The sequence below is a fragment of the Trematomus bernacchii genome, unplaced genomic scaffold, assembly GCF_902827165.1.
Source record: "Trematomus bernacchii unplaced genomic scaffold, fTreBer1.1, whole genome shotgun sequence".
NCBI classification, from domain to species: Eukaryota; Metazoa; Chordata; class Actinopteri; order Perciformes; family Nototheniidae; genus Trematomus; species Trematomus bernacchii.
In genome coordinates this window covers 995,147-1,021,254 of record NW_022987839.1, presented here as the reverse complement: position 1 = coordinate 1,021,254, position 26,108 = coordinate 995,147, and the positions used below count along the sequence as shown (strand labels likewise).

General features: G+C 38.9%; 2 protein-coding genes across 7 annotated transcripts; one reads left to right on the top strand and one right to left on the bottom strand.

Moving 5' to 3' along the window:
- Positions 1-1,787: 1,787 nt before the first annotated feature.
- Positions 1,788-17,472, bottom strand: ranbp3b (RAN binding protein 3b). 6 transcript variants are annotated; one of them, XM_034153006.1, is made up of 17 exons: positions 17,371-17,472; positions 15,223-15,278; positions 15,073-15,109; positions 14,894-14,971; positions 14,712-14,783; positions 12,625-12,690; positions 12,343-12,435; positions 12,018-12,121; positions 11,016-11,126; positions 9,568-9,665; positions 9,396-9,471; positions 9,187-9,283; positions 8,314-8,438; positions 8,102-8,222; positions 7,632-7,774; positions 3,565-3,754; positions 1,788-2,968 (listed from the first exon to the last, which is right to left on the bottom strand). In XM_034153006.1, the coding sequence occupies exons 1-17, from the start codon at positions 17,390-17,392 to the stop codon at positions 2,925-2,927; spliced, it is 1,533 nt and encodes a 510-aa protein (XP_034008897.1). In that variant the 5' UTR covers positions 17,393-17,472; the 3' UTR covers positions 1,788-2,924. The 6 variants fall into 6 exon arrangements, with proteins under 6 accessions (XP_034008897.1, XP_034008896.1, XP_034008901.1 ...); XM_034153005.1 differs by having other exon boundaries at positions 8,314-8,441; positions 17,371-17,471; XM_034153010.1 differs by lacking the exon at positions 11,016-11,126 and having other exon boundaries at positions 8,314-8,441; positions 17,371-17,471.
- A 6,253-nt stretch (positions 17,473-23,725) lies between these two features.
- ccl25a (chemokine (C-C motif) ligand 25a) lies at positions 23,726-25,893 on the top strand. The gene is made up of 5 exons (XM_034153012.1): positions 23,726-23,793; positions 24,384-24,465; positions 24,724-24,841; positions 24,960-25,071; positions 25,281-25,893. The coding sequence occupies exons 2-5, from the start codon at positions 24,405-24,407 to the stop codon at positions 25,302-25,304; spliced, it is 315 nt and encodes a 104-aa protein (XP_034008903.1). The 5' UTR covers positions 23,726-23,793; positions 24,384-24,404; the 3' UTR covers positions 25,305-25,893.
- The last annotated feature ends 215 nt before the right edge of the window (positions 25,894-26,108 follow it).

The window sequence follows — 26,108 nt, the reverse complement described above, 5'->3', positions numbered from 1 at the left end:
TTGTTTACTCTGGTGCGGAGTTCCTTAGGCAACAACTTTTTGAGGAGAGAATAGCCCTAAGCCCCATAAATCAACAAAGAGGAGAGGAGTGGAGTCTTTTTCTTTTTTTGTTTACTGGCAGCTTGGTCTCGCCCACATTTCTTAAAGGTCATAATCTGTTCGTTCCAGGTTCATACATGTATTTGATGGCTTCTTTTAGAATATCTGTATGTTCTCTAATGTTTATAAAACACATTACTTGTCTCATACGTTCTCTCTGCACATACCTGTATTCACCCTTTGGCTGAAATGCTGCACCTAAGCACTTTTAAAATAATTAAGTTGCTAGGCAACAGCTTGGGTCTGTGTTTACTTCCTGTCAGCTGATGTCATTCACATGCACATAAGATATTAAGACTGTGAAAACAACTTGTTTAAAGGAACAGTTTCTAAATAGGGCAACTTGTATCTTTTCATTTGTTTGAACATATTGATACTTACAGTTTTACAAAATGGCATGAAAATGTTACTTTTCACAATATGTATAGGTATAAGTATAGGTGTGTCCTGCTTTGCCCTCCTTTGTATGATTGTAAATAAAATATCTTGAAGTTTAAGTATATGAGGTCGAAAAGAACATGAAAAAGGTAATTGTATAGTATGTTGAAAACGTTTTGAAAAAGCTCAAAGTATCCTATGTCAAAAAATATAATAAAAAAAGACATAGTATAGTATTTTCAAAAGTAATAGTAATAATATGTGGAAAAAAAGTCATAAAATCATATTTAAAAAAAAAAGTCATTGTATAGTAGGTTAAACATGTCATAAAAGAAAGTCATAGAATAGTATGTCGAAAAAAAGTAATTGTATAATTGTCTAAAAAAGAAACCATCCAGTGTTAGAGATGTTTTGAGTTGTCTGGCAAACTGTTGTATCCAATAATGACTGGAGAACACGTTATAACCTTGCATGGTATGATTTATCGAGCTGCTTACAATAATGCTCTGCTTTAAAATATCTCATTAATTCATCATGGTTGCATGTTTATTTTGCAACTCTAAATTGCCCCAGAATGTGAGTGATGGGCTGTCAGTGTTACCCTTGTTTTGGTCCGCAGTGTCTCTGTGCCTTCAGCCAAGGGCATCCTGGGAAAAACACAATATCTCATACTTAAATGATATTGGTATTACAAGATCTGAGTAGGCCACTTCACTGTTTATTTTGGCTTTCTCTTATATTTATTACACGTGTTGTGGGTTGTACACTTCATTGCCTCCCCACTTGATGTCTTTTACACTTTTACTATTCCGTTTTTTCCCTCTTAAAGCAACGTCCCAACATCTAAGGTCGGCAATATGTTTATTTCTACCTTTCAATCTACCGCTGAGACATTTATGGGAAAAACACTTTCCTAACAAGTCATCACAGGAAGGCAGATAAGGGGGTTTTAGGGGCAGCAGCAGTTAGGTTCCTATGTTTGGTGTATATGATTGTGTCGGGCTGTTTTGATAGGTACATGCATCAAATATTCATGACCTTCCGTGATGCATACTGTATATATGAGCAGGTTTCGGTCCTATTCCCGCTCTGTGCCGTCAGAGCACAGCTTATATCACCTGCAGGTCCTACACATGAATACAAAACAGATGAACCACTCTCCCTTTCCTGGCTGTTGTTTTGACGTTAGAAATCCTAAATCCTCATGAGACAATCAATGTTAAAGTACACAACACTCTGCTGATGTCTTGCTCTGCATTTCATTTGTGGTCTTGCAGAGAAAATCAGGTTTCAGAAGGAAAAATCTCAGATGTCAGTCCAAAATGTTTTATTTTGTAAAGAGGGTAGTTGGAGATGAGAAAACATGGTGCGCTTCTAAATGATATATTCAAATGTACATGACATTCAAAGGGTATTAGAGTTATCACTCAGTTTCCACACATGAACTTAAGTCTTCATTCCAACATGTTCTTCAAATGAAAATGAATAAAAAGTATATCTTCAAAATAAAAATATGTAACACAGTAAACCCTTGGGAGGCTGAAAGAATAAAAAGAAATAACAGTTACATGCAGAATGTAGACCAATGAGTTTAATGCCTGATTTGGAAAAACAATCATTAAAAAAACCCACAAGGTGAATGACTTAACACAACTTCCTAATTTGAAGACAAATTTGAATTGAATTCTTCTGCTGTTTTGTTCTCACATCATTAACTCACATTAGCAGAAACGGCATTGTTTCAGTCTTTTATTCTGTATAATATAGGTCAATAGGAAATATAAGAAACTGCTATTAATGACAACTTGAGTGGTCTTGGCTAGCCATTACAAACAGCACATATGAGTTGAGATGCCTCATGAAAATGACAATCCAAAATAAATTACATTTCCAAAATCTAACGCACAGACTGGTTGGGATGGGGCGGGGGGGGTCGGAGGAGAGTTGACTCAATGGAGGAACAACCGACTGATGGCTAGTCAAATACACCGCGAATGAAGCTCCTCTGGATGTGTGGCGTCCAGAGGCACGACTGTTGAGTGAGTAAAAAGGTCCCAAAGTAGAAACTGCAGTCTTAACATGTGCCATACTTTAAAATGTAGAGGAGAACACCCTTACACTCATCAATATGATGAGCAGAAAAGTCCCAAACCAAAGCTTTGAAGTCTTTATTTTTGCTATCGGGGAGAGGAAAAATACTCGAAAACAAAAATAAAACACAAAGAGGGAGGGAAGAAACGACTCCAGATATTACGCTGAATGCAGAGAAGATGAACTGCACGAGTTGGGTGAGACACTCCGGCACAAGGGGTTATTTCCTGGAGCTAGACTTCTAATATCCAAAAGTACTGGTCTGGAGGACCCATGTTGGTCAAGGGGTGTCCATGGAGATGCCTACAGCAAAATGCCTCAACGGCAGCATCTTAGCAGGCTGTCCAAGAGTGACGCTATGTGCTTCCTGTTGCCTGGCTCTCTCCTCCCTCTGAGTTACCTGCAGGAAGGAAAGGGACAGAAGGCTGATAAGGTTTCTGTTGTCTAAATATAAACATCACAAACACACAGAACACTCTGAATCCTAATATGATTTTTTGTTTAAACGTCCCCATTATACTGTTTTAGATCAATATATCACAGGTCTCAGATATATACCAACATGTCTCTGAAGTGTTTGGCTGAAATACCAAACAGATCATTGCAGCATCCCATAATCCCCTCTGTTTCAGCCCTGTTTCAAAAGTGCTGATTCTCTGTCTGTTACTTCAGATGAAAATAAGGAGCCCCTCCCCACGCCCCTCTGAGAGATATTTGGTTAGAAAGAACACAATGGTGCTCTAGGAGGAGATTCAGGTGATAAGGTGGTATCATAAAGTGGCCAAAATCTGATCAGCCCATTTTCAGACAAGTTTTTATATAAATGGATCAGGACAAAAAAAAGAGGGGGTCTTTTTTCCTGAAACTTTCAGAATCTCTTTCCACAGAGGGGACACATGTTGATGTATGAAAGACATGAAAAAGTGGATTTTGCATAATAGGTGACCTTTAAGAGTGTTGAAACACATTCATAATACAAATAAATAAATCACTGACTCGTAGCAGGAGTGGAGGCTGAAGCTGAAGCCGAGGCATTGTCTTCCTCGTCGCTGTCGTCGGACTGCGGTACCTCGGCATCGGGGATGGTTGTTGGTGGGGTCTCGGGCTCCTGGTCCGCCCGGCTCTTCAGGGCTAAGATACGGTGATGTAACGCTGCAGCAAGCTGACCTATGTCCTTAGAGCTAGCCTGAAGAGGAGAGACGGGGGGGAGAAACCATTAAGCACATTGAAGAAGAGACTACATCTGTGTTACCAGTGCCGTTTGAGCGCACTACCACACTATGTAGATTTCATATAAAGCTTGACAAAAACAACAAACAGGAGTAATTCATTTTGAGCATCTGGAAGGCTTTTGATGTAAACAAAATAAAGTCTAAAGGAAGCGTTGACTTTTATTACCAACAGCTTGGCACAAACTGAAACTATTAAGGGAAAGAGAGCAGTACTAAAACAATATCAAGCCAATTCAAATCAGGAGCAGACTGTGGTTTTCTTTCTAGAATAAAGGGAAGATAATGAGTACAACATAGGTCTGTGTTTAGTATGAAGAGGTTTAATGTAGCACAGGGGGTATATTGAAATGTGTATCATTAATTTGAAGTTTTTCTTTTTTTGCTTATTGCCTACATCATGAAAACAAAGTTATTACAACATGCAGAAAAAGTTTCCATTCATTGAAAAGTCATGAGATCTGTCTACATCAGCTGGAGCCGCTCGCACTTCAGTTGGATGTTGATATCGTGTAGTGAATCCAACATTATCTTAAAAGAGGGATCACCTGAAGAAAACCTCAATGATCTGAGCTGGCCTTGTTTTCTGATGAGACCTTATCTGACTACATGAGGCCACGGATTAGTGTGCGGATTCTACTTTTTAATCTGGGTCACCTCCCTTAGCCGGGTAGCTAACACCTACTAGCCACCTGCCTGCAGTTATCAAGCTAATGATGTCTTATCAAGAAGACCAGTAAGAGCAAGAGGAGGTGAAATATCCAAAAGCTTTTAGTTTCTGCCCCGAAATAAGATATTATTTTTATTGAAGCAGTCATATACTATAAAAAATACCTATATGTTGAGATCTTTTAGTGTTTTTACATTTGTGTAGAGCAGGGGTCTCCAACCTTTCTTCATCTGAGAGCTACTTTGCATCACATCGCTTACATTTGTTCACATAGCACTCATCAGTTGAATTAAGCTACTTTTGTACATGTGTGAAATTGCAATACCCAAAGCTTGTCAAAAATCTTTACTTCACATCAAGGTCCAGGAAAACAACAATTGCTCACATATGTGGTTGACATTTTTTCTGAATGTTGCCAATGGCAACCTGGCAACCGTTACTGTCGAGCCCTGCTATTAGAGTGAACCTAAGTGGGTACACTCCAGCATACACCTCTATGGTGGACTCCATGCAGTGCCAGTCATCTCACTAACTGTGAAAAAGAGTGAATGCACTTATTTTACACATGTGCCACAGAGTTCCCGTTAGAATATTTTTTTGCCGGTCAACATGTCCTTTAAAGTTTAAATCTTCCGGACAAAATTAGAAAAGTGCCGGTCAAAGGTCTTCTTTGTTATTTATTGAGCTTTAAAACAAGTTGATATGATTCGATATTAAACAAACTAATTATAGTAGATTAACTATTCAAAAGTGTACAGTAATTTATAATAACACGGGAATAATAAACGGAGCTCTCTCTCCCTCTCCTGACAGCCTGTCAGTATCATGCAGCTCGCGGATCCAGTAATGAGTGACCCGACAGTAAAACTAAACATAGGCCTATCTATAACTAGTTTAGGTAGTTTGAGAGGTAATTAAAATAGCCAAGTGTGATTTTCTAACCAGAAGTGTGTGTTTTGTTCCGCTCACCGCTGCATGTGATCATGCAGAGCTGCGTGTCGACTCGTCAGCAGCAGCTGATCTCGTCTCTCCCGTCAGATTAGACTTTACTCGCGTTTATGTCCATATCGATCAGATCTAGCTAGTTCTAGCTAATGATATGACTACCTGCTTATTAAAAGACACCTAAACAATACGCGTCGCTATGCAACCGGGTGAGGCCACAAAGTATAGCACATTATGCATTTGTTTACATGCCCACCGGAACCCCGAGGCATTGCCAACAGATCAACGCACAATCAACCCATACAGGACACTCTTTCTCCACATTAAGTGTTAGACATTAGAATTGACTATTCTTGTCTGTCACATACTCTTGTGTCTGTCACATACTATTCTTGTCTGTCACATAAGTGGTGCAACTGATGCGGTATTGCACTAAGGGGAAATTATTTTGACCGGACATTTTGACCGGAGAGATTTCGATTTGCCGGTCTTCAGCATATTTTACCGGTCATAGTCCGGTAATTACCGGCTAACGGGAACTCTGATGTGCCATAAGATGCTAGTAAGGTGGTGATTAAGGTGATTTATTTAGGGCCATAATAAGAAGTGAACAAAATGGTCTTTTTTTTCTTGGACATTTATGTGCATTTTCAGTGATGTACTGTATTTTCAGTTTTGGCAACCAAAAGCTGATGCCTGGTTGCCAGCCTGGCAACCACTTTTAAAAGTTAGCGTTGAGCCCTGAATAGAGTCATTTAAATGTTCATCAGTCAGTCTTGTTCTGTATTTAGATTTCACGACATTCATGTCAGAAAAAGCTGCTTCACAAAGGTATGCAGAGCTAAATAAAGCAGACATGTTCAGTGCTGCTTGGTGAATGTTCTTAGAGTTTTCTGGGTCTACAAGGCTCCACAAATGTTGTGAGTTTTGCTGAGACTTAAGCTGAACATGATTTTGGAGATTGGATTGGAACTTCCATCTCCATCTCCACAGGATTGACACTGCATAGTTCAGCCATCTTTTTCTTCGTCTTGACATTAAATTATAAACCATAATAAATCAAGTGTATAGGTCTAGCCTCCCTATATCTGTGTGTGAAATTGTTCCATCCTCAAAAACAAAAAACGAATACTTCTGCAGTCCAGCTGCAGCTTCTAGCAATGGTCTTCTGTTAAAAAAAAGGACACTGAGGCCCAATCCCAAACCACGCCCTACCCCTACACACTCCCTCTCCGTGACGGAGTGAACTCCGTGGAGTGACACTCTCAGCTCAACGAGGCTCCCTCCGGGCAGATGGAGGGAGTAAATACAGCGGCAAGCTTTGGGACAAACTCCCCTCTCTCCGGCAGAAACAGGAAATGCCGTAACTGTATGTAACAACGGTTTCAAATCAGCATCTCTTGGACAAAAATTAAAATTAAAAACTAAAATAAAACTAAACATCTTTAATTGTGTTACTTTTTTGTAAAGCTCTTTTAGTTTTAAACCAACAGTCTGTAAATATACACAACTTTATAATAAAATGCACACATTTACCTTTTTCTAGACTAAACACAGGTATGATCCTAAGTTAAAAAATATGAGGTTATCATGAGGTTGTTAACATCGCAGTCTATCAGTGGATGTTTGCTGGAACTACTTGTAAACAGCGTGGGGGTGCACACTTACATTCTCTGTCTTACTGTTACATAAATCCCATGATTGTATGAGATTAAGTTAGCTTCATCATATCTCAATCAGTGATTAAGTGAATAATAACGTTTCTATCAGGTTACTATCAGCCTGTCACTCATTATTTTCAGGGAGGGGGCGGGGTTTGGAGGAGCAGAGAGGAGACTGTGATCGCGGAAGCTTTTTCCTCCTGCCTTCACAAACGTTACACAAGTATTTATCAACTGAAAATAGCAAGAGGACATTCATACTCTGCAATCAAGGACTTGATTACATCCACCAAAAACCTGACATGGTGCTAACGCGAGTATTTAAAAAAACATAAATCCTTGTGTGTCTGAGCCGCAGCGACACGGACTGATTCAGGTGCATTTATTGTTGTCGGATTTCTTCTACAGTCTGTGAACAGCGAGCGGCGAGCTACTGAAAAGCTGCCCTCGCGATCGACGTGTTGGAGACCCCTGGTGTAGAGCAAGAAAAGATTCAAATCTTCCCCTACTTTGATAGAAATGATTGCACCACCATAGTATAATGTTTAACATGCATACCGATATTAGGAAGACCTTGACCCCCTGGTCCTCTGTGTCCATGGCAGTGACTCGTACGCTCTTTTCGCTGGCCTTGTCCACCTGCATCTGGGCCCAAAGTTTAGTGTTGAGGATCAACCGGAGGCTGCCCTGGGTCCTCATCACTGCAACACAAAAACAGCAATTAGGTACAGGCCCAAAGGACGCAAAACATCATTTAGAAATACAATAGTATAAAAGACAAGCTCCTTTAAAAAGCAGTACAAAAAATGTGCTTGGTCTTCAATTATTTTTGATTTCTTTCTTTAAAATTACACACACTTGTTACTCTACATTCAACCATCAGCCATGTACAAGTACTTCACAGCACTCTAGTGCGTAGTTCACACGACTGTAGCAGAGGAGTGGGCTCCCCCTTGTGTTCAATGATGGGTATTAAAGAATTATGGCAATGAAAGCCACCACAAAGAACCTCTTTTTGATGTGTTTACCTAGACGGGACTGTAGCGTGCCGTCTTCTGTCGATGCCATGTCGTTGAGCCTCAGCAAACCTCGACCTCTCTCTATCCACGACTGAGCAGTCTTCTCAAAAACATATAACTTGCACTGCATCTGAAGTTAGAGAGTGACAACAAACATCAACTGTATTGCTTTCTGTTGCAATTACAAACCACGTGTTGAATCAAGAGAGCGTGCCGCGTACCTGTAAAACGTTGCTTTCTGATTCCTCTCCGGTCTTGACGTCGACTTTCTCTAAGACGCACTTCTTGGCTGTGGCTTTGGTGTAAGCTGCTGCAGACTCCTCCAAAGACTCTGACACGCTGTTCGCTGCTGCGAGGAGATACAGTGGTGAGTCATCATGTCACTCAGATCAATAACTAATGTCAGTTTGAGAGCCTCCTCTTATTCCCATATTGTTTTTGCAGTGACCAAAACAACATTCTCTGCAACATGTTGGACTATCAAGTGCTGACAGGGGGGTTATGAAGGATCCTCTTTTGCCAACAGCACAATGTCTATCCTTCATAAATGCTTTTCTCTCTAAAAACGACAAATCATTGTATATTCATGGCTCTGTGTTGGTGAATATATTTGTCATGCAGTACGTAATCTCACATTTTAAATGCTTTCTTTTGCCCTTAAACAAGCCTTTGCCATTTTCTAGTGATCTGCAATTATTTCACTTCACACACAGATGTGAAGAGAAATCTCTGCTGAACCTCATTCTGATCAAGCAGCATTTGCAGTGAAGTTTTCCTGGTGCTTAAGAGTGTCACGTTATCAGTTACTGCTAAGAACTGCCTTAATGTTTCAGGAAACGTGGTGTGATGATGAAACACGAGCTCCCAACTATATCTGATACGTCTATTAAAAGACATCAAGTAACGTCAAATAGATAAACAACATATTACACATTCGCTTTAGGATGGTCACATATTTTTTAAACTGTCCCAGGGCTAGCTTCTGTTGTTTGTAGTTATCACGGGAGTGCAGCCAAACATATCTCTTAAATATATTAGTAGATAAGCCAAACATCACACACTCTTCAGTAATCGCTGGGGTTGTGTGTTTCTACCTTTCTCTGGGGGGGTTTCCTGTGATGAGGGCTCTGGAGCAGGGGCAGCTAAAACTTCTTTTGTTTCCTCAACTGGGGGCTCACCCTTTGGGGGACTCTGAAAACACAACAAAGCTTATCAGTGGAACTTGTTCAAAGCTTTATAATCAAGAGTTTTATTTTAAATCAAGGATGGCAGATTCACTTTGCAACAGGTAGCATACACTTACCAGAACTCGTTCAGACATGTTCTGCCCAAAAACAAATTTTGCCCCAGTGTCTGTACTGTTGGTGGCCTTTTTTGGACTGAAAGGACACGACAGAAAGGAAACACTGTGAGTTGATGGAAGTGCATAATGAATGAATACAAGCTGCTAAAAATACTTGGACACATCTCCTTACCTTGGGGTAGAGATGTACTGTAAGAAATAATTAGTGCCCTCTTTAGCGTCTAGTGGCAAACCATCCTTTGACTTGCCTTCTGTACTGTTCTCTTCCAACTAGAAACAAAAAGTGTGCATTTAGAGTTATGATTCAAGAAATGACCAAAACTTTAAGACCGAAAAACATTCAATGATAAATAATATCAGACTTTCTCTGATTCACCAGAGGAAAAACACCTCTTATCAGGAACTAGTCACAAAACAGGAAATCCTCATTGCAAAGGAAACCAGACCCTTGACGTGTTAGTTTGGAAATGCTTTAAAGTCACAAATAAAACATAAACTATAGACAAGGAAACTTGTTGTCCAGAATATGATCCTATACAGGGTTCCTGCAGGTTTCACCAACTCAAATTTAAGACTTTTTAAGACCACTTTGAATAGAATTTAAGACCTATTTCACGGCAAGAAAGTATGAAGGAAAATTGCTATGAAAGAAGAAATACGTCCCATAATTACTTACAAAGTAAATGTATTCATGTTCAACATAAGAACGATGACTGAGCATAACAGTACACAGAACTGTGTTAGCGTGTTAGACAAAAAGTGTGTGTGTGTGTGAGTGAGTGTGTGAGTGAGTGACAAGAGCTATATTTAGAGCTCTGCTGCCTTCATGCTGTTGTATGATTGGTGTTTAGCTACGGTATTTAGCGTCCACAGCACCTCCGCCTTTAGGGTTGACGTAGACTCAAACGTCGCCCAGAGGTCCCCCGATGTTGCGGGAGCTGCTGCACTTGCTAACGCTGCGCTAGCTAACGCTGCATTAGCAAAAACAAATGCTAATTTTGTTTGCAAAAGGTGCAGCGGGCTTCAGACACGTTGCCCTCCACTGGTTTCAACCAAGCACTAAATTCGATGTTTTCCAACCAAATACGGTTGAACTTACACTTTCCCATATTTATTTGTAAGTAGATTCGAAGATACCAAGGTTTCTGACTGCCGCCAGCTGAAGCTTGGTTGCTAGGTTACTAGCTGGGTGTTCTCCGATAAGGGGCCGGGGGAAACAAAGTTAGTGATTACTGGTTCCATGTTGATTTATTTCAATACAAATTGTTTGGGGGGAACTGAAAGGCTATTACCGTACTGGTTACTTTGCAGCCCGGACATTTCCCCCAAAACACATTTAGACGCGATCGCAACACAGAAGTACCTTTCAAATCCAATCATTTTTAAGACCTTCTAAATCATATTTAAGACCCTTCTTATTTTTTTTTAAATCATATTTAAGACCTTTTTAAGGCCTTAAATTCTGATTATCAAATGTAAGACTTTTTAAGACCCCGCGGGAACCCTGCTATATCTGTAAAGACCCTCCTGTCTGCCCTTGGCCATGCAATTGTTTTTGTTTGTCACACATTCTCGCATGAAGTGTTACTGTATGTTAGAAGCAGGTGGAAAACAACCCACCTTTGCTCTGTCTTTGATATTCTGCCCAAACACAAAAGATATTGCTACATCTGTATCTTTCTTTTCTCCATCTTTGTTACCACTTGCTCCATCTTCCTCATTTTCATGTTTCTGAAATGGGAACAAAAAAAGCACCAGGGTCAACTGGGGTTATAAGGCTTTAAACATTGCTCGTAATAGAATAATAGCAATTTTATTTTATTTCCCTAACAGTAATATCCAACATTTGCTTAAATGTGTATGAATACTCAATATAGTATAGGAGCCAGGAAATAATCTACAAATCTTGAGCTTGTATATAAATAGCCTACAGTTTAAAGCTTAGAGCAGGGGTGTCAAACTCAAATACACAGTGGGCCAAAATTTTAAAAATGGGTACTAGTCGAGGGCCGGACTGGTTCAATGTTTATTGCAGAACTTATTGAAATGAACTTATTGCACATATTAAACCTGGAACTAACAAAGCTTAAATTATTGCCTATAAAACAACATTAAACATTAAATAATCAGTTGCATTCATTTCTTATGGCTCTATCTGCAGCTTTTCCAGAGTCATTTCTTATGATTACATTTTTCCACAGGCCAACAACAGCTTCAACAAAACTATTTCCCTCAAAGAACAAACCAAACATGCCCTGTTGTCTCAAGAAACAAAGTGCAGAAGCAAACATCCATTGAAACTCAGTTTGCTGCTCTGTGATGCTAGTTCAAGCCAGATACTTGGCATCTCATCTTGGGTGCAAGTTCATCAATGTTTGGGCTCAGGCTCTGAGCTGAGGAAATCCTCAGGATGGAGTGAAGGTGTGCGTGCAATATACCGGCGGGCCAGATCTAATAGTAATTAAAAATTATTCTGCAGGCCGAAATTAAATCCACCAAGGGCCTGATTTGGCCCCCGGGCCTTGAGTTTGACACATGTGGTTTAGAGCATTGTCTTATTCCTTAAACAAAGCCTTTACTGACTGAATGGCATTAGTTGATTAATACCAAGCTACTCCTCACCTGTGATTTGGTCAGAGAGTGCTCGGTGTTGTTCTGGAAGAGGGACTGGGAGCCAGGGGCCCCATCTGGTGACTTTTTCACACCGTTGGTTCCACAACTGGAATCTAAATCAACAGACAGAAAGGACAAAGAAATTATACTTTCTTTTATTTTTACCATCCCAAAGGAAATGTAGCCACATGCTGAAAACAGACAAAAACAATTGCACATTGAAAGCTATCAATAAAGTTAAATTAATGATCAGACAAAGAAGATTTTGATGATATTTGAGAATGTTTTTATTAGTATTAACTAATGAGTGCAGGTGACTCCAAGCTGCACTCACTGGACTCTATATGTGATTTAGAGGGCGGCGCCTGGAGAACTGCAGGGCGGAGGACACTGCGTTGCTGCTCCTTGGGTTTCTGACTTGGGACGCCTGCAACAGAGCCAACTTGTCTCATACGGTTTGACACAATGAGATGTTCTGAGTCTAAATGTTCAAGTCTAGATGTACCATTTTCATTTATAAAAAGGGTCATATGAAAAGGGTGCAAATAAATATGGGGTTTCTTTTTCAGTTTGAGAAAATATTACACAACGAAGGCTCACAACCTCAAACACCAACCTGAACTCGGGGCCTGTCCGTGTATGAGGGTTGGCGGCTTTAAGCGGAATCCAACGGGCTTCTCCTCTGGTGAGACGGAGGACAAGAAAAGGCAGACAATAAAAAAAGGATCCAAGAGTGACACAGCAACCTATTAAAGGGTACGTTCCTTCTGTCTTTGCCCCCTTCCAACCATAGACCCGTTACTACAGCAACCCTTGTACAGCCTGCAGATTTCCAACATGGCGGGCTCTACGGCCTTTGATCTATTTCTTCCTCCGACTCTCCATCTCAGTGGCTTTATTAGCCCGACGTGACCTGGCCCTAATCAGTGCTAAATCAGAAAGCCGAGAGCTCTTGTTAAAACTGAATCCTATTTTTTTACCCCTAACGTTTATGAGATCATTACCCTGTCTACTGAACATTACTTCTTTTGGGCATTTTTAACTTAACTAAGGCAGCAACATTTCCTAGGATATGGCACACTAGACACAGTTGTGCAGTAGGAAATGGCAACTACAAAAGTAAAAATGTCCAATTAAACTGAAATGATCAGTCTAGTAGAGTTGACAAACCTAGTTTTTCAATCATTGTTTGATTTAATAGTGTATCTTTGTTTTCATTTCCAAATAAGTGCTTTATGCACTATAATAAACAGTAAGTAAAAAGGCCCTGTCGTCTCTGTTAGGCTGTGTTAACTGGTCACCAATGACAACTCTTAACAATTAAGATGGTTGCAGGAATGCAATCTACAATCTAATGTAAATCAAAATCAAAAGTTAAACACATTATAACGATGTAGAAATATACAATTTCAATAATTCACAAAAACACATACATTGTTGTTAAAGTCCCACTGCAGTCATCATTTCAGAAACGTTAAGTTTTGTATTACTCCCTCTAATAAAATGCACATTTGAGTGAACTGTATAAATATTTGACGTTTGATCCACAGGGGACACAAAACCTTAACAACTATTCTGCTCATCCATGTTGAGGATCTAACTTCAGAAAACTATTATACCAGTAAGGTCTACATAGAATATTGTACAGCACCAAACACAACCTATAATAATACAATCCCTCATAAGATATTCATCTGACATGTCACTACATAAACTGCAGCCAACTACCAGCACATGACACAATAGCTCCTTATAATATCAAATCCTATGCATTTATCAATAATTAAATACCTATGTAATAAATGTGGCTAATAACTCCAGCTTAACTCTGCAGGTCATACAGTAAACAGAATAGAACTACATTATGTTCCATTGTCACAGGTCATTACATGTTCCTACAAAAAATACATCCTTCTCTATATTACTGGGGGTTTTGTGAAGCCCTTTTCAAGCAAGCTATATTGGTTTCAATACTGACAGAAGCCAACCAGACAAATCCAACAAAAATGCTTCACCTCTATCTGCTGGGTATATTATACTGCATATTCTTTTTGCACAACACGAGACAAACTCACGCAGACCACTACTGCAGCAGTACATTTATTAGTATGTGTAAAAGTACTTGGCTAGAAACCTGACCTCATAAAAAAAGAAAAGAAAACCTCAATCAGAAACTAAACCAACCAGCATGAACGTTCACAGGAAGTTTCTTCAAGTTGTAATGTTACATGATTTATACTACATATTAACGAGGGAATTCAAGAGAATACTTCTGTATTCACATTGATTTATAATTTTTAATAATTCCTAAAAATATCCTTTCATGCCTGGGGATTTGGCTGTCCATGTAAGTGGAGCTCTGCATTCTGTTACTGTGCATTTTCCTCCATCCAAGAATAACATCTACCACATGTAGATGGACTAGAGCTGGTCAAATTGAATAGCGTGCATTTGCAGAAAGGGTATACACAAAACATCTTATTTGCTACTTTTGATATCTAAACAGAGAATAAACACATGTTGAAAATATATTTTAGGACATAATACTAGGGCTAGCAAAAGGTTTTGTTGATCTGTGAATTGTGTTGTTTTTTTTGCCTTAGATTATATGTTTGAACTCTGTGCTTAGTCAAACTAATATATTTAAACTGCAGAGGGCCTTTAAGCTGTGAAAAGAAGCAAACAGTGGTCTGGATGACTCACCTGGCTCAGAGTCAGAGTTCCCAGTTGGAGACTGGCAGAAACTTGGGGGCATGAATACATTGTTCTTGGGAACTGCAAAGTAGCGAAGAGGCATTGCACTCAGCATACAAATCAATGTGTACACCACAAGCAAGAAACAGGAAAAAAAACTAATTCTGTGTTTAGTCACCACGTGCCCTTACCAGAATGTGGGGGTGGGAACGATGAGGTCCGTTCCCTTTTCACAGGGGGGCAATAGCTTCCCTCGTCTTTATCTGAATCTGGAAAAAGTAAACAAATATTTGTATTGTTGCAGTTCCAATAAATATATGAGAAACAATAATGTTAACAAATGAAGTGGCAGTTTGGACATTAGATGTACCTTCTCCATCCTCTGCACTTGAGCCCTCTGCAGATCTCTGAAAGTAAAAGTTGTCCAGACTGAATATCAGTAAAAAAAAAAAAATCTTCAAAATTATAAAATATTGCTTCACTAGCATCAAGAATAGAGAAACTGCATAGAAAAACTTACCTTCTGTGCTTTATCTTTTTGGAAAACAAACACAGCAGGCGCTAGGGCAGGCTTGTCTGTTAAGAGAAGATGTAGGCTAGTCACTTAAGCATGAACTTAATGTGTACAGGAATCCCATCTGTTTGATTACATGCTTTACACTTGAAAACAAAAAAGCTATCATACCCATTATGGGGCCTTAATTATCCTCTCAAAAGTAGTTACACAATGACTGTTGAAAAAGCTAGAATGTTTAAGTGCATTAGTATTCTGATAGTATTGATATAATTTGTATTGATTTGTTTTATATAAATCAAACCCCAAATGTTATGGCACAATGAGACATGTAAGGTAAACATACACTGTGAACGTATCATCCAAAATATATGTATACTTATGTCCCAGACAGTATGGTAGACATACAAAAGTGTGTTTTGGTGCCTGCATTTATATAAATACTTATTGTGAAGCTTCCAGTGAGAGAAACACTATTGTTTAAAGTTTAATTTAATGTCAGATTTGGCTCTGTCCAAAAATAAGTGTAAAGGAGGAAAGTGTGAGAACAATATGACCAATGTGACCCAAGAAAACACATTTCTAAATGGTGAACAGCATTACGTCAATGTCAGACAGTCAAAAGAATGAAACTCATTTAATCTAGGCCTGCAGTTCATCATGCAACCCTACTAGGAAACTAAACAAATCAGATCCTCTAATACAAGACAATATGAACAGATTTAAAAACATTATGTAAATCCAAATGTAGTACACAGCCATCAAACTTTCAATCATTCTGCAGTTCCAAATAGCAAATGTATCTACTTTTTTTTTTTTAATCAAAATGTGGACTTCATTCAGCTCATCGCCAAATATTGTGTTGCTGCTTCAGGCTTTTTTCATAAATGACCAAGAATAACAATCGCCAAGCAAGGTAAACAGTTGATGTCACCTCAGGCCACTTAATGCGTCTACCTTCACACTGTAACCTCCATAAGATGTGTAATCCTATAACGTTAGCAGACAAAGGTTTTCTCTGTCTAGGCTGGGCCTATTACACTAAGCAGGTGTAGCATCGTTGTTAGCCTTGCTGGGGCATAAATGTATGCGTTAATGGACAAAAAGCCAACAGCACATTACCAGAATTATTAACTGGACTAACATTCACCGTCTCAAACACAACACCTCATGGCTATTACTAGCGGCCTATGTATGAAACGTGCATAATGGCAGAAAACAAGAACATGTGTGTGACCTATATTAACATCCAGCTTTGTTTCTTTCTGCAGCTTGCAATCCGCTATCTCTGCTAATGAATGTAAGAATTCCTGCATGCAACACTGAGATTCAGTGCAGGAAATTCAAGCAACCGGAGATGCTCCCGGCTTATGATAACCAGCTAGCATTTACACTATCTGACCCGTACCAGCAAATAGTCGGCGCCACTGGTTGTTTCCAAAAGCCCCAAGCCTAGCTTAGCTTACTGGCTATAGTTAGCTTGCTGCATCCCGCATGAGTCATCTTGCCAGACAAGCAAAGACACCAAGAATATCAGCTAAATTACCCAGATCCACCTAATGACGGTCAGACCGGGTCACATTAAAAAGATACATATAAAGAAAGCAGCGATTACACCAAAGCATTGGCTCCTAGCTAACGTTTTTCACTCTACGCGCCTAAATGAACGTCAGGCAGTACTGCCACTGAGAGCTAACTACACCAAACAAGGAGGATGTCGTGCTTTAAACGTTTCCTATCAAGTGAAATATCACTATATTTGCTTTGTTACAAAATGTGCTTTGAAACTTTGGCGTAGAAAGATGTTGGTGTATTCCTCATTAGATGTTTTGGCTTAACACAAATGCCAAAACACACTGACTATAAATAGCCGGGTGCTAGCGTTAGGAGGTAAGCCAGCTAGAGGCAGGCAGCATTCGAGGGCGTTCCGAAGCATTCCAGATATTAGCCACCGCCCAGCCGTTAGCATTGTTAGCCTGCTTGCTAACGTTGTAGTCTTGTAATTAACGCCGCGGAGCTATACTTCACCATAACTCACTATAAACACACGGCCAGGCAGCGTCACATCAGTGATCAAATATGCAGACAATATATAGTCACAGTTTACAGCGGCACAGTAGCTGTATTGTTTTTCTCATACTGCCACTTACTCACCTTCGTTTGCCAAGTCCGCCATTTTACTTCGACGCTCACACACCCACAACCCACCGCGCAGATAATACAAGTTGAGGCAGAAATGTTTTCAGTGGCAGAGAGCACATTGCCTCCGTTTACCAATACAGTGAGCGACCCCCTCCTCTCTTTTGCCCCCGTCGGTAAGACACAAACATACTATTTGTCCAAGGCTGTCATATGTTTATGTTTGTTTGAAGCACGTTTCAACCAGACATAAATGACTACTTGGATAGCCTAACGTATCAGTGGTGGGAGAAGTACTCAGATGTGTTACTCAAAGTTAAAGTAGCTTTTTAAAAGTACTTTGTTACAAGAAAAAGTATTGCATTCACCTACTAAAGGTACAAAAGTATCAGCATCCAAATAAAGTACCAAAAGTAAAAGTACCCCTTGTGCATAATGGCCTATTTCAGAAACGTATAGAGTGACCTGGTTACTATTAGAATTATTCATGTGTACTGTATTTATCACAACTGGTAAATGTACAGCTAATTTGAATAACTTTATACTGCTGCTGCTGCTGCTGGTTATCTTTACACATACTAAATATATGTAAACGTTGATTTATTCATTGATTTAGACTTTGTATGTAGTAAACAAAAGCGTAGAAAGTACAATATTGGCTTCTAAAATGTAGTGGAGCAGAAGTATAAGTAGGCCTACTGAGAATACTTAGATATAGTACAAGTATCTCTTAGGTACAGTACTTGAGTACATTTATTTTGTTAATATCCACCATTGCCTACTATTAAAGCAACTCTTCATGCCCTATGAAATATAGTCTAATATGTTGTGATAATAAAAAAAAGTTGCACACTATGATAAGGTCGCACTAAGTGGCCCAGAAAAATAAAATATGTTTTATTTAGTTTGTTTATGACCTTGGAAAAAGTACTCTCTAACTCTGGGGCCACATCTCAAAGCCTAATCTTCCAAAGCGGATGGGGTTTGTTGAGTTTCATGGAGATAGTTTAGTTGTCATCATTATTTTTGTTACCAAGATTGATATGAAAACAAAATACAAACAAAAGCCTTTGAGGCCGTGAGGAATGAGACACATTTCCAGGAGGAAGAAATGCTGGCGGCCACAGTGCAGCAATAATGGATCTTAAAGAGAAGTTCCCAAGAAATAACTGAAAAAACAGACAAAATTAAATACCCCAAGTCAGATGTGAAATTTACAAAAGGAATTTCAATCCAGACAGAAATCTAAAAGCTCTCAGTAGGTGTTGGCCTTTTGCAGTCATTAAACAGACTTAATTAATGATACCATGATGTTAATGTTGTTAAATCGGTGTTCCCATCAAAACACTCTGTGTGTTTTTCTTTGTTACAAACATGTTGAATACATTTCCTTCGTCATAAAACTTTGGCAAATTCTTTAGAACAAAAAGAGCATTGTTTACTCTAGCTTGTAGCCTAGTGTCCCTCTCATTTACTGTTGCAATAGTGCCTTTAATAGAGGGTTGCATGAATCAGATATGAAAGCATCGTGGACTGTTTCGCAATGCAGCTTGTTCCCCAGAGCAGTAAACTCAGAAAAGACACTGATCAAGCCCAGCTAGATAGGTAAGGTTGGTACAATAGCAAGCATACATCTGAATTTCGACCCCTTTAATATTTTCCTCACATTACTGCCCAAAGTTTGTTTTTATGTGGATATTTCCAACATTGCATGTTGTTGTGTACACTGTGAAATACAGTAATCTGCTGCGTTGCATGTCATTCTCTTCAGCTGCCACCAGAGGGCAACAACATTTAATGCTGGAGGTAAGCCTCATTTATACTCAAGACAGTTAACACATCACTGTATATTATTCTCATCAGCTTGTTTGAAACACCTCAGCAAAGCTATAAAGTTACCACACAAGAAGTTTGACTTCGGTATATTAAGCAACAACAGCTCCCACGCAAACACATATGAAATGTTTCTATTAAAAAGTGATTATGCAGGTAAAGAAAAGAAGAGTGGGCATATACAGCATATCAGGCATAAACATAAACAGTTGTTTGCCTTGTTAGTTCAACTACGGTTACGAACAGTGAATAGAGGACATTTCATAAGAGCTTTTATTGCACAATACCGACCAAACGTTTTCTGCAAGATTCATATTTAGAATCTCCCCTTCAGGCACAACTCAAACAAGCCACTGCATGTGTTTATGCTGTTTGCCACAAAAGCCATCATCTGTCAGGGGAGCTTGGCTTGTGCTCCGAGCCATAACAGTTTCACTTCTTTCCCTTTCTGTCAGCGAAGCCGTTGTCCAATGTCCACTGTAAATCAGAGACAGTCAACATTTGTATTGGTTGCAGGCCAGGGAGCTAAACTCTCACTAAACTCTATTTATACCCCAGATAAATGTTTGTGCATTTTTGTTTTGCCAGACAAAATTGTCTGTGTAAACATCCCGTGAAGCAGATATCCAAACAGAGTCTATTACATTGTTATAACAATGAAAATGTGCTGCATCAGACACTGGACATGCTGACTTCCTGTTCTGCTTTGTGTAATATGTTTATAATAATAAAAGCGGCTTTGAAGTACAGTTACACCACTTCATACACACTCTGTTACATATACACCCATTCTTCTTCGTGACTATTGTAACTAAAACCTAAAAATATACTCCAGGGGGAAATTTGACAGAAAAAAACCACAAAAGTAATTTATGATGCACACATTCTTTCACAAAACCCAAAACCATCTAATTTGTTGTGTGGTGAATAATCTGATCTTATCTTTTGAACTAAAGAACATAACTTCTGGTTGGAGCTAAACAACTGTGATGAATACATTTTTGAACAGCTCTAAAAAATGTAAATGTTGCTAATATCTGCGTACCTGTTTGCTGGGAATAAAACTGCAGAGGTATAATGCCAGTAATGTTTTTATAATTATGCATTTGTGCAAACAGAAGATGATGCTTGTTAATGTCTAATTTTGTTTTAATAACCGATATCTGTTGGTTAGGGAAAGATCGTGTCCTAATTTAAAGTTAGCACATATTTGTTGCTTAATTTCTTATATCACAAACCCTGTTCTGATGAATATCTAATGAAGTATTAACTTTTTTGCACAAAAAAAACCACATCTTGTCTAAAAAGGAAATACACCCGATTGCAGAAGTATTTACAACATCGACCTTTCATACTGCAGCAAGTATTCTTTTTTTTCATGCATATACAGTTTACAACTGGATGGCTGCAAAAAGAGTAGATGCTAAATCAGTATCATTTTTCAATCTACTGCATGTCAGAGATCTGTCTTAATCTCTGCTGTGCTTTTTTGTACTGCGTGCCAAAGTAAAGATACTCAGACACTGATAAATGATTTCTGGGATATGACTTCTTTCATTTGCATGCAAAAACGACAGCAACGGCAAAGGGATAAAACAACATATCATATTGTCTGAAAAGAATGCTGAAGACAACACAGTGTCCTCATACTGCCTGAGTCCAAGTTCCTTTGGCAGTGGACCATCATCTCCTGACAAATATTCATTCAACCATCAGGACATTTTGAAAATGCATCGAATCCAGGAATAGAGATTACAGTCTTTCTATGTTAAAGGGGCCCTATTATACTTTTTGGAGTTTTTTTTTCCTTTTGTGTGTTATATTGATTTTTTTTGCATGTAATTGGTCTGCAAAGGCTCAAATCCCAAAGTTCTCTTCAGAGGGAGTTTCTCTCCCACACATTTCCCCCCTGCCTGAAACGCCTCCATTGGATTCTTTCGTTGATTTGGGTAACATCACTATGTAAACCTTGCGCTTTTATTGGCTAGCGCTCCAACACTATGTGATAGGCTTAAGGGGCGGGACATCTTTAAGTGGTTGCCCAATCAGAGCAGGCCAGCTAACCAATCAGATCAGACTGGGCTCTGGTTTCAGACAGAGGGTGAAAAGAGGCGCTGCAGCACAGACAATATGAGAAAAATAAGGCACTTTTTGAACATTAAAGCGTGTAAACTTTCCACAGTAGAGGCACAAAATGCAAACATGATCTCTGAAAATGAGCATAATTAGGCCCCTTTGAAGATGCAAGTTGTTTTTCCCAGGAATATTCTGATCTTTTTTATTTTGTACTGTGATTGAACAGACACACCTAGCAGGGATCAAGAGAATCACACAGACAGACTGAGGCAATAAGAAAATTAAGAGCACATTTAATATGAATTGCTTTGATACGTGAGTGGCACCTGGGGAAAAACTGTACATTATTTCTATCATATACTGCACAGTCGTGTGTTCTTGAGTAGAAGTGTAGCAAACAACTCAAGTTAGCACCAGTATCCTGCAGACAAAGGAAATGGAGAGGGCTTGTTCATGAAACGCTTCATTAGGCCTTAGAAGCATGTTTGGATGTGAGTAAAAGCATAAACAGGGAACAGCGCTATCCAATGTCCACTCAAGCCCTCAAGGCTCGTTAATATCTGTCAAAAAGCGTTCAACAAAAGTCCACGAATGAACACTACAGCCTGTTTTTAGAAGTTAACAGGAAAGGCTTTAGGTGGTTACGCCATAGGCTGACAGTTGTTTTTATTGCATATCTTTTCATCTGTCAGATCACAATGTGACTAAAGGAAGGTTTTTAATATGTAATTCTGTATAAATGATGTTTCATACAATAGAGTGGGGTTCTCCAGAGAATACTGGCAGTATAACTGAGAAATTCCACAGGGTTTTATAGTATGTGCGTCATTTCTCTCAAATACTTTAAAGGTTTTCATTTGTCGGTACAGCTGAGTTTTATTGATTCTGAGATACACTGTTTATGGCCTGATAAAACCTTAGTGTGTGCCATCCATGGGGACTTCCACACAAATTAAAAGTGAACACTTTCACATCGATACTGTACGACAACTAATGTTTGGTAATGTCAAACAGTCTATGTTTGATACTTACAAGGTATCAAGAGACAGTGATCACACATTTTCTTTGCATACAATAATGTACAGTTTAGAAACTATTCTACAGCAAGACTGAAAGTGATTGAAAAAGATTTAACACGTTATGACATGTTATAGTTTTCTATATGGAAATATTGAGGATGTCTCTCAAATTAAATAGGAAGTCATACTGGATTTTAGTGTAACATAAACCATCATTTTGGTGAAGCAGGTTCCAGTGCAGGGGCATGATTGTGAGGGGCACTAAAGCGGAGATGCTGGGTATATTGGGAGAAGGATGCTGAAGATGCCAGGCAATAGGAAAGGAGGAAAGTCAAAGATGAATGTGGTGAGGGGGGAGATGCAGATGGTTCCTGTGACCGAGGGAGATGCAGAGGACAGGAAGAGATGGAAACAGATGATAGGCTGTGGTGACGGAAGCAGAAGAGGCACATGTTTAATAAAAGGGGAAAGTGGTTAACTGAGAGATGTGAGTAATGCTATTCTGCCTGTTTTAAATTAGTTGCTCCTACATGTAATAATGTTATAGTGAATGTACTGTATGTGCATTTAAACGTTAGGTATACATTTAAACGACAGTAAAAACAATACTCAATATGAGATACAAATGCATATCCATATACTGTAGTCTATTGTATTGATAACATCGGTATATACATATAGATACTTGATGTCCCTTCCCTTAAAGTCTACCCTCTTTGAACAAAACTTGCCGACAAAGATAAACATCGTTGAATTGCTTGTGTTAAAAAAACTTGAAACTTTATCAAGTTAAGGATATGGGCAGGATTACCTTTAACAGCTGCATGTTAGCACAAAAACTCAATTGCTTTAAAGTCTTTTACTCCATCCTTTTTGTTAAATGCTGTCTTGAGTACAAGGATTTACTCCAAGGAACTCTTTTCGATACAAGTTGAAAACAAATGTGTGTGTTGGCATTAAACACCTTCCTTCAACAGTCACTTTGGAAGCCTAAGTATTTCTCAATATGTATCTGTCAGTGTGATGTGATGTTAAAAACCTTTAAGAGTTTACCAGGCTAGACTCCAACTAAAACAACCCGAGGTAACAAGGGAGTTTATTTCATGGTAAGGTACTACTAAATCAAAATGAAGACTTAAAAACGAAATTAAAATGAACAAGTCTTTTGTATGCATGCTGAGAATTCCCCTCTTCTTGAACATTTTTGAAAACTGTAAAAGTACAAATGTTTGGCTTTGGAAAATGAGCTTGTTTGACTCAAATCCCAATGATCAAAATTCTCTTTACATAAGGTGGGGGTCCAATTCCCAAGACTGATACTTGAATACAGCAATCAGGGAAAGAAAAAAAAATCCCCTGACTGGAAAAAAGAAAGATGAGATGGGGTGCAAAGGTAAGCTGCGTTTATGGAAATATGATCCCTGGCGTGCGTGTGAGCCCTATATAAGCAACCTCGCCTCACCTGCACAGACACAAGAAGAGAGAAGGGAATACATCTGCAACTTAAGAGGTGAGTTATACCATATCCCATGGTAAAAAAAAGATCATTTGGAGTTTCCTCCATATTTTGTACGGTCAAAAGTGTGCTATCAGATTCGATTCAGTACAATTTATGTAATTCGTATCAGTTTTGTTTGGATTATTTATCATTCTTTAACTTTTCACAGCACCAAAAGCAATTAAAAGCAATCATATTTCATTGTGTGTCCTACCACAAGATCACATTTATTTGCTTACCAAAAGAGGAAAATATCAAAGAATAATTTAAACATTTATGGCAATCAAAAACAAATTGGATAATGTTTTAGAGCTATGATTTTCTTCATTCAACTGGCGTGTAATGTGACTAGACTCTAGAGAATTAGATTTGTTTGACAACCGAGAGTTGTAGAGTTAAAAAGTCATAGTTGTTTGATACAAATGTAAGCGCATGTACATAAACATAAAGAGAGGTGTTGTGAAATATTTGTTCAAGGTTCAAGGTTTCCAATGTGAATAGGAAAGGCGTGGGCAGAGCAGAGGGATAATTATCAGAGAGTGATAAGGCTGATTGCAGGTCAGCTTTCTTTTTACTTTTTGCTTTCATCTGTCTTCTTCCAGAGCTGCTATACAGACCTCACCATGCGGTTCAACACGCTCATCTTGCTGAGTCTGACTTGTGTCTGCCTTGCACTCGCTCAAAGTAAGTCACTGAAATAGAGCAGCGGGTATCCGACTGTAGTGTCAAATAGTTTTCGACAATAAAGATAAAAAGGCAGGTTTATTGTCTAAGTACCTGCGTTGGAGGTTACCTCACTGTGTTGCATTGAGGACCTTCGGCATTTTGTTGACTGATTATTTGACTGTGTGATGTATGAATAGTATTTTACTGTCGTTTTTGTGGTGGCACTGGATTGTACTTGATTTCTGACTTTACTGCTCTGGATTTCTGATTCTTCAGCGACCCATGAAGACTGCTGTTTGAAGTACGTGAAACAGTTGGGCAGGAGCACTCAAAGACATGCAGTGGCCTACAGATTGCAGGTACCAGATGGAGGCTGTAACATCCCTGCTGTTATGTAAGTAAATATTTAAAAACGATAAGAACATCCACTGTGATACTGAACTCACTTCAACTTTGGCTCTCATCTCATTGCTGCTCAAAATAAACATATGTTTGCATCAATTATCCTTTAGCTTCACCATGAAGAGGGGGCGTGAGTTTTGTGCAAACCCCAGAGAGAAATGGGTCCCAGTTCTGAAGGAGAAGATTGACAGACGCCCAAGGGGTCACAAGAAACCCATGAAGGTATGAGATTAAGGAAGTTTGCAAAACTGTCCATGTCATCATGTCATGCTGGTTTAAAAAGGATGTTCGATTTTTCTATCCTTGTTTTGATAGTCTCCAGACATGACATTTAGGTTGTTTTTTGTAACAAAAAGGCATCTTGCTACTTGCTAAAATACACATACCCTTTTCAAAATAATTGACATTTAATTGTGTTGTTCTCCTCACAGCACAATCAGCCGTACAGAGGCTGAGGGCGTCTGCCAGCTGAAATGGCCCAGAGTCATCCCACCTTCATCTGCCAAATCTTATCATTAAGCAACACACGGTTTTATGGTGTCTTTCTGGAATCTAGTCGATGAGGCTGGCCAAGGAAATCTTCAAGCATTACTTTTGCTTTCACTCTGCACTAAGATAAAGGTCAACGCTTGGGTAGAATCGCAGCAGCACCTTGTTGTTTGAGGATGAACTGCTGCCGACGGGCCGCGACATATAAACGCCTTCAGTAGCATGGCTGCTCCAATGAGAATACTTTTGTGACCGTTTTCTTGCCTTTTAATACATGAGGTGTTCAATAAGCTGCTTAATAAATGGTGATCAGTGTAAATGATAATAATACATGTGCTATTTAGAGTACTTCTTGCCTGAGATGGCCATCAATAATCGTTTATATACAAACACTAATCATTAAATGTAAATGCATTTGGGAAATCTGTCTCATAAGAAACTCTTGTCTTAACTTTTTTCTGAAATGTTAAACTGTCTGTCTTTTCATACATTTTTTGTATATGTATTTGTTCCTATATAAGCATTATTTCAATAAATGTTGCTTATCATCCCCAACCCTCTTGTTGTTCATAGTTTAAGAATATGTTCACATAAATGTTTCTACACAGTTTTTCTATTTAGTCCACTTTTTTGTGATTAACTAATTCAAAAACATTTAAACACTATATTTCATTAAAACAGGGACATTTTGTCTAAAATAAGAAAAGGAGGAGAGGGAACACCCTATTCCTTTTCCTGCTCATATTTATTTATGAGACGTTTGAATTATT